The sequence below is a fragment of the Platalea leucorodia genome (assembly GCF_965183815.1).
Source record: "Platalea leucorodia genome assembly, chromosome: 3".
NCBI classification, from domain to species: Eukaryota; Metazoa; Chordata; class Aves; order Pelecaniformes; family Threskiornithidae; genus Platalea; species Platalea leucorodia.
In genome coordinates, this window is record NC_138825.1 from 84,342,926 (window position 1) to 84,352,451 (window position 9,526).

Sequence of the window (9,526 nt, forward strand, 5' to 3'; positions counted from 1 at the left end):
AAGGTGAGATTCTTCGGTCTGAAAGAACTCATTTCCAGCCACACCACAGTATTAAAGGTAGTGTTGGTAGGGAGCTTATCTGAATGGTAACAAGATTTTAGTATCTACTATTCTGAATCCTGAAACAACTAGATGAACTATATGAAAAATAGAAATCTCAGATGTCAAATTAAACTAATAGGTAGTTGCTGTCATTGCTACCAAACTAGACTGCTCCTAAATCAGAAACAAAAAAAGCATTTCCTAAAATTATATTTATTGCAGGACTTGTAAGATATTAGCTTTAGAATCTTTAAATATCTTTAACAGCACACTAGATTTGTGTCTGCAGTCAATCAGCAGACAACATATAACAATGGAAGTTTTAGTATATTTTTTGCATGTTTAGGGGTTTTCTTCTCCCTCAAAAAAAATCTTTTCCACTCAGTTTCAAACATTTTTTTTTAAATTCAAAGTAACATAGAAAAAGCTATGTTACTGGTCTGTATCCAGTTATCTGCAAAAGTCTGCACCATGTACTGAACAGAACAAATGGAAGTAAACTATAAATCTTTCAGCAGTTCTTTGGAACTCAATCTTTCAAATACTTTAAAAAAAAAAAAAACCAAAACCAAAACACTAATGTTGCATCACACATACCTCTTCAGTGTTTTTACCCCAAGCTAGTCATATGTCAAGAACTCCCTGTGTGCAAAGCATTAAAAACAGTAGATGTAGATTATTCCACACACTACAGACATGCATCCTGCAAGAAGCTATCAGGATAAAAATGACAGATTACAGCATCACTTTGATTAGAAACACAACTACAAGAATAAAGGAAGTAAGTATAACTATGACAAATTTTTGTTCTACTTTGGTCATGTACAGTTATCCCATGCAGATGTTCTGGAAGCTCAACATGCAAGTTACGAAGTTTTAGGGAAAAAAAAAAAACAACAACAACAAAAAAAAAAACAAAACCCCAGCATTTTCCCTGAATATTCTTGAACTACAATATCCAATAAGACAGGAATGCCAATAATCTCATCATCTTTTTACTCTTCCAAATTCAAATTCAGTAGTAGTGCATATACATTCAAGGGAGATAATAATTCGAACATATCTATAATAAAGACATTTAATAACAGATTTTTCAGCTCTCAATTTCTTTCTCAATGTAGTTAATGCATTAGGATACAACTGCAGCAGCAACAGCTCACATAAGCCACTGTTCTTGTTCTTTTCTGTACTTCTCAGACCACTTCTGAGTAAGCTCTAGGTAAACACTTGGTTTATGGGGCTTATAATCAAGGTAAACCACCTGTCCAGTCCGTTTGGGGACAGCTTTTTCAATCTGAGTTCCCTCATGCCATTCATTAAAAGATGTAATAGAAATAATTTCTGGTCGCACCAAAAGAGCTGCGCTGAAGGCAGTCTCATAGTACTTCCCATTGACACGATTACGGGTGTTGTGGTTGTTCCATGGTCGGATACTGGTATCAATATACCCTGGCCCCACACTTGGAATAAACATTAAGTTGTTACTATCACAAAAGGCTTTTAAACTTGCCCAATTATGATGAGATGAGCCGTAGGAGAAGCCATTGGTGGCAAAGTATGTGTACATTCCATCAAAGCCACTTCTGTGAATGTCATGCTTATGTCTTTCTTCTACAAGAAGTGCAATGAATAACGCATCATACGGAGTATTTCGAATAGTCTGGGATCCAGAAACAGTTAACAGATTTGCCCATATTTCAGGAATTGTTACGTAAGAATCATAAACATAAAACATGGGAAGAAATCTGCCTGTGCTGGTCTTATGCCTGTAAAAGGCTGGATGGCCTCCATATCTATAAAGCAAACAAGCATTGTTAAGACAAAATTTGCCATTTGGAAAATACTGTTTTATAACTGCAGACTTTTCCTACAAACTAATTTAAAAAGACAGTGCATGTGCTGCAAAACATAGCAATTCATATATATTTTCAGTCCAGCATTTGCTGAAGTCTTAAATAATGAATCTGCAAAGAACCTTTAAATTACTACAAATTAGTAACTTAGTGTCAAACTGCACTATAGGTATTAGTTTCCTCTGAAGGCCAATTCTCTAATTCAGTATGAAATAAGACAGTCTAAGTAGCATTGATAAACAAAACAACTAGTAGCTGTACAGAATTTGTCAAGCTGAATTAAAATCATTAGAGGTCAACACATTAAAGCTTAGCTGCTAGTTTGTCACTATAAAAATGTATGTTTAATTTATATATCGTGTAGCTAATACTTTAACTGCTTTAATCTGAAGTATCATGACTTGTGATACTAATGAATGTTGAAAGCAATTTACATTTCAGTATCTATGTAAAATTCACACTTCAATATTTAAAAAACAGACTGAGTTTTGTACCACCGAAATATGAACAAAGTTTCTTATCGTTTTCTTCAGTCTCAGTACACATTTTTATATATTCTTCCAAGCTTTAGATAATATGCAGAAGTCCCCTAAACCATGTAACAAATCCCAAAGGAAACCATTCTGAAAGCACTCACTTGTCAATGATGTATTTGACATTGTGGTACATGCTGCGATCATCTCTATCTTTGTAAGGTTCAATATGAAAAGTGACCTGAAAGATGAAAACGTAGTAAGAGCAACACAAACATAAAATACTACTGTATATATGGGCACCAGTCACATTAAATACAGTTCTTTTTTACAGAGCACACATTTCTGTTAGTCTATTTTGAGAATAATCCAACCCTAATTCAGCTCCTGCACTGCTAAGATTAGAAGCTTCAGATCCAAGGAACTTTGGTAATAGAGTAAATATTTAGTTTCTTACATTAAAACAAAACACTGCTTTTGTTTTCCCTAGGCTACAGCAAGTAGTAAGCATGCTTCAGAAAACTGAAAAAAACGACAGCAGAAAATAAAAATTGAAATATTATCTATTCAAATGTCAAAGAACTGATTAACCAATGACATATTTTAATATTTGATTTCTAAACAATGTATTAAATTTGATATAGGTAATTCTCCAAGGAGAGTTTTCAGTGTCAAAGTAGATTTTAAGATATGGGATATGAAAACTTTAATTTAAAATTTTATAGATTTATCAACAGCAATAAACTCTTGGAACTAAATCTAATATAATGTACTGCTACTGCTTTGAATTTCAAGCTTGGAGCTTATGAAATTATTTAACCTATAGATGTGAAGTCATTTCCATGTAAAAATGCCATTGTTCCCAAATATACAATTAAATGGAAGAGTATATTACATTAATCAAAGCAACTAGTTTTTCAGAAGCAATTTTAGAGCAGAATGCATTTAATAAACTCTTCAACAGCTCTGCAACAGTAGCAAATTTCCATTGCAGAGCCAATATCTACCTCTGTTTGGTACATACTATAGAAAAAGAGAGTGTTAGACTAAATCACTAGGACTAAGAGGACAGGTTGAAGAGCATTATAATTTCATATTTCGTTTCCAACTACCAAAACCATGCAAATCAAAAGGATGTCTCTTTCAGCAGACATAACAGAAATCTATTTTGTATGTTGATTTTGGTCTCCTGACATTCCTAACACTTAACTGTAATACCTTACTAGTGCAAGAATGTTTAAAAACATTACAGTGAAGGTGGCATTCCCTGGTAGTATCTGTCCTTAAGATCTGTATTTTGGTAATTATTCCAAGCAATAACAGCAGTTCCATCCATATTCCAGTCATTACCATAATATTACATGCATTTTCCTTGGTAGTTTATTTCATTTTGCCTTGGCTCCTTTGAGAGACTTAAATGCTAACAAGTTCTATTACATGACAGCAAGCTCCATCAGATCTGAAAATTCTGGGGAAGGATAATACTTTTTTTTTTCTTTTTAATAATTTACTATTACATATGTGCAACTTATGCCACACATAATACAATTCACAAAGCATTTTTAAGTTTCAAAATTACTCCTGTATCGGATTTAACTTTCCTGTTTTCCCCCTGCTTGTCAAAGAATCTACAGTTGCTACTAGTAACAGGAAATTTCTCTAAGAACCTGCAGCTTGCACGACCAACTAAAACCAGAGCAGATGAACAGGCTGCATTTTTAGTCTCCACTACAGACAACACCCTCCAGAGATTAAACATATACAGCTACTTAAATAATTTAAAAACTCAAATTTATTATTTGGCAAGACTCAAAGGCAACACGTTTTCTTTATTTCAAGAGAAAATACAAGTCTTACTCTAAAAATAAATGAAATCAAACCACGATTTTAGATTCTACTGATCAATCCACATAATCTTTAATTGATTTGATATTTCACCTATTTCAGGAAGCTGGTAACTTAGCCTTTGTATCCTCTCATGCCCTGGAGTAACCTAAAGTCAGAGCAGCACCTCTCTGACCTTATTGTCCAAGGCAAATGTTCCTGATACCTTCTGGAACAAAGACATTCATTCAAATTAGAACTTCTAAATCGCTCTTTATTACTCATAGATGCTTGGTCCCGACTTCTATGATCAGGCTCCAGCAAGTTACGCAGTAATGCAAAAAATGAGGTTAGTCTTTTTTCTTTCTCAAAGTTCCCTAGTTTATAGATCATTGTATTCCATAATATTTTGAAATATGTAATACTTCCCTCAACTCCCAAGACTCATTTGAAAACAACATGTTCTCTAATTTTAAAAACTGTTTCCTAAAAAGAAAAAAAAAAAATCCACAACACCATACCTTAGATTCTGTAAGCTTTAGATCTGAACCAAACCAGAAAAAAGGCAGATTATGATATTCATTCCAGTTATAAGGCAATATTGCTTAGGTCTTATCAAAATTCAGTGTATTTCAAAGGGCACTTATAGCTGCTTCTATGATCCAAAAGAAGTGCAGTGTAATAGGAGACAGAAACAGAAGCCATCATTACATGACAAGCCCCCATGCTCTACACCATGAGTCAAATGTAGTAAACTCAGCAAGGTTTACTTTCCTAAGTAGTCCTATTTTATGCATCTTAAAAATACTTTACCTTTAGATTATATTTGTGTGCATAATCCAAAATAACAGGCACCAAATCATCAGTTGGTTCTCCATTTTCATCAGCCATACCTGGTGGGTACCATGAAAGCACTATTACACCTGAAAATACAAAACTTAAGTTTTAAATCATGTTGTTTAACATGTAACATGAATGTTGTATCACTGTCGTAAGTTATCATTATTGTTTGATGTGAAACCTACACAATATAAATGAGAATTTCAAATTACTTTTTAACCAAATACGAATTCTCAGTATTCTCAAGTGTGAATTTTAACTTCTTTCTTTGTTTAAAGGACAACAAAACAAACAGTGGTAAGATCATCTGCCAAGGGAAAAGATTCGTGCTCAGTGTCCCAGGCCTAACACTTGGAGCCATTCCCTCCCACTTTTCAGCAGTGCCCTAACCTCCAGGTTGTACCAAGAGGAGGAGGATGGTCCCAACTAAGGCATTATAACTATGCCACAGTACAGCCAGAGAATATCGAGATACACAGGGTTAGAAAACACTCAAGAGATGAGGGTTATGCATGTGATGAAAGAGGTTCTTATTTCATGTAATTTTATTCCCCGCCATATTTCTGCATTGTACCTCTAGCTCTGTACCTCTCATTTCATACTAGAAGCAGTGATTATAATCCCACAACCTTCCTTCTTGCTAACAGAAGTTACAATGCTGTAATCCACCCTTTCAACCATGTGAAATTAAATTTATTACCTAAAAAAAATGCTTGAGTAACTCTCAATAATTTAAGGATGTTACTATTCTTGACAAAAAAGATGACAACAAATACAATGTCTCTATACTGTAAATTTTCCTGATGGTCTCCATGAAAGCAAAAGAACACATACCTCTTCAGAAAGGTTAAACTCTTGCCTTCTAAAATAAAACGCTGTCAGATAAATAAGTTAGACCTCTTGGGTATATAGCTGGAAATAATATCGGGAAGATGGTAAGACAGAAAGAAATACATGAAATGCTGATGTAGGAATATTTTCCTAATTATACCATTTAAAAACATATGGAAGAATAAGTCAATGTGATTCTTTTTAACTAGGTAAAGATTTAAGTACACAAATCAGGTCACTGAGATAGGGAAGTATATATGCTAAATTCCATCTATTAGTATTACTAACATAACATTTCTGACTAATGATTTCCAAACAAACAAGTCCAAAATTATGAAAAAGAAAGCATAGATCAGAGTGAATACACAATCACCTTCTAACATCAAAAGCAGAAATTTGAGCTGACTATACATAGGAGAAGTTAGTTCAACTACCCTCAGCATATTCTTTCCATTTTATCAAAAAGAGAATCACAAATAATAGACTAACTATCACAAGAGATCATCTGCTCAAGGACAAGAAAAATGCAGTATTTTACTGCATTTTATCACCCTATCTTTTATTTCACACAAAAGAAAAGGACAAAATTCAAACGAGTAAGATGTAAAGGACAAGTAGAACAGCAGCAACAAACTCAGGTTACATTCAAGGTATCTTGAACACAACATCTGTCAAGACCCTCTACCTTTAGGAAACAGGGAAAGTTCAGGAGACAGAATTGTTCATCGAGGAACCTAAATTCACATTTGCATTGGTCTTTTCCTGAGAAAGATTACTTAATGTTTTCTTTCCTGTGGTTAAAAAAGAAAGTTATGTACAACTTCAGGAGTCTAAAAAAGGACGGACTCAGTGCCAAAAACAATAGCATAAAAATGTTTAAAACCAGAGTAGAGTCATTCAAGACAAATGAAGGACTTCAAACTGGACTACCACTAAAATAGGCTGGTGCAAAAAAATAAATTTCACAAAGCAATCTGAGGAATAAAATCTATTGTATTAATCTGTTTAAAATTAGGAAATTAATAAATAAGGAAAGAATTGTAAAATCTAAGAAGAATACAATGAAGCACTGCATGAGACTCCTGCTGCTCCAATCTCTTATATGCCTTTGATCATTACACAATATTGGCTGAAAGAACCACTTACATTTTTCTTCTTTTGTAAGATCCTTGATAAAGCCTCAAAAAAGGCTAGAAGAAAAATTATTATTTGACAGAATGTAAAATGCAGTCATAGATTAGACACTGGCTAAGAGACAAAAAGAAGAAACTGTAAATAGTCAACCTCACAGTACACAAAAAATGAAATTATAATTCTTATAAAAAAAGATGCAATATTTGAAGTAATGACCTGAGGAAAAAAAGTTGATGATTTATGTTGGCCAAATCTAGACAGAAGAGAACAAATTCAAGTGTACTTAAATCCGTAACTCAGAATAACAGCAGGAAAAAAAAAAAACAAACACTTTTGACAAATATCAGTAATATGTTACAAAGAGTATGTCACAGGAAGCATGAACTACTCATTTACATTTCTGAGTTTTAAATGGAAAACTAATTTAAGCTACTAAAAAAAAACCTTACTTTTTTTCCACCAGAAGTTAAGTTTTATTAGACATTTGTATTAAGAGGATGAGAAACATCACAGATCCTTCTAAAGCTGCAAGTGCTCTCTCTGCTTTCATCACACTATCATGCATTATTTTGCTTTAGATAAGACTAAAAAAGTGCTTACTGGTAACTAATACCTGAGATTTATCTGCAAGTTTTCCCACTGTTGCTAGTGTTCCTGTTAATGGAGTTATCGTATTACTGAAAAGGGTGAGAAATTTCCTATGTTTGTATTAACCTTGTACAAAATACAGGTTAGGTTAAAAACCAGGAGAAAACAATAATCAAGAAGTAACCATTATATAAATAAACACTACTAATGGGAATATAACAATTACGTCAAACCTTAATGATTAGGTGAATGAAAGTGATTCAATTCAAGGTGATCAGCACTCTGAATAATGCTATGAGCTCTGGTCGTGTTGCTCCAACTACATTTACAGAAGCTGTTCAGAGTTTAATATTAGCTTGAACATAAAAAGGACCGTAAAGCCCAACAACAAAGAATGACACAAAAAATATATTGAATATTCTTATGTATATTTCAGAAAAAAAAAATGCTCCTATCTGAACTGACTGCTCCATCACCATGTTAACATGATTTACTGAAACCTGTTCTTAAAACTGACGTATTCATCTCCAAAAATAAAATACACAGACAATATATTCTAGCAATGGTTTCTGTATTTTCTACATATGTTATCAGTGCTTAACAGTAAGTCATGAAAAGCATGCGCCTACAGGATTACAAATATAGTTCTTACATTTCTGTGCTGTTACACTCATCAGACAGAGCTTTGAAGACGCAGGTTTTGGTTGAGGGTTAAAACTCAGAAATACAAAGACATTTACTAGTTTCAGACATTTCCAGAATTACATAGAAAAATGGAATAATGGGTCAGTTGTGTTCATTCACATATTTAAGGCTGGATAAATGAACAACATGCTGAAATGTTAACATTAATTACCAGTTGAAGCTGAACGCATTTGTTTCATGTGGGCTTCTATGACAGAAGGGTCTTTGGAACTGTAAGATCCAAGTTCAGGATAAAAGTTGGCCCCAATGTCCTCAGGAGGATTATGCCTTCCCTTTGGATAATTGTTTGCAATTTTGGGATCCCAATGTGGCAACAACGGATGGTTCCAGTGAATATATTTACCATCAAACTGTGGATTCCCAAACCAACTATAGTAGAATATGTGAAAGTTATAATTAGGAGAAGACAGCTCTTCTTCCAGCTTGTCTACAGGAGGCATAGACGCTTTCATAGTATTGACTGCGATACTATGCAAATTACTGACACGCGTTACAGGATCTCCTTGAACCCTATTTGGTGAATTCTGTTTATTGTCTAAGAGCACTGTCCGTTGTTGAAGCTCGGGCAACAAACCAAGTCCAAATGGATCCCCAAAGCCAGCTCTGTCAGGTCTGAGAGTCTTCAAAGCCATCATTATGGAGCAAATAAACAAAATAAAAAGCAACAAAATGATGCACGTTCTTCTGCGAAATCTTGCCATGATGTCATAGCTCAGAATCCAAACAGAAGGATTTTGGCCGCAACTGATCAAAAGACAAATATTTAAAAGTCAGATTTCTTATTACCTAATTCAACAGTATGAAATGCTTCATAAAATGTCTACATAATAGAAATAATACGGAGACAAATGTGACACATACACTGACTGCATAACTAACAGCCCTTTGCCAGGGGCGGGGGCAACAAAAAACATTTCTGCATTTGAGAATGTGTATCAGGTTCTGAGGTTCTACCACCAAGGACTCATATATTTTATAAAGCATCTTACTTTTGCACTTCATTGTTTCCTAATCCAAATAAATCCCATGAAATGGAAATTCTGGTTACATTATTTCAGAACTATCATGTTTTGACAAGTTAGATAGAAATAGCACAGAAAATAGAAGAAAAAAAAGCAGAAGCCATGAAAGGAGAATAACGTAGCAGAACAAGAGTAAAGGACAAAATGAGATATGACAGAAGTACAGCCTATGTTCAGAATACAGGTTTCATTTACTAACCTATTTACTGGCTTC

At 33.9% G+C, this 9,526-nt stretch overlaps 1 protein-coding gene across 1 annotated transcript; it reads right to left on the bottom strand.

Annotated features, from left to right (window-relative positions):
• Nucleotides 1-1,198: 1,198 nt before the first annotated feature.
• On the bottom strand, nt 1,199-8,994 carry MANEA (mannosidase endo-alpha; the record flags this gene model as incomplete). The annotated part of the gene is made up of 4 exons (XM_082307738.1): nt 8,442-8,994; nt 5,006-5,115; nt 2,533-2,609; nt 1,199-1,835 (listed from the first exon to the last, which is right to left on the bottom strand). Exons 1-4 carry the CDS (start codon nt 8,989-8,991, stop codon nt 1,199-1,201), a joined length of 1,374 nt encoding a protein of 457 aa, XP_082163864.1. The 5' UTR covers nt 8,992-8,994.
• Between the last annotated feature and the right edge of the window lie 532 nt (nt 8,995-9,526).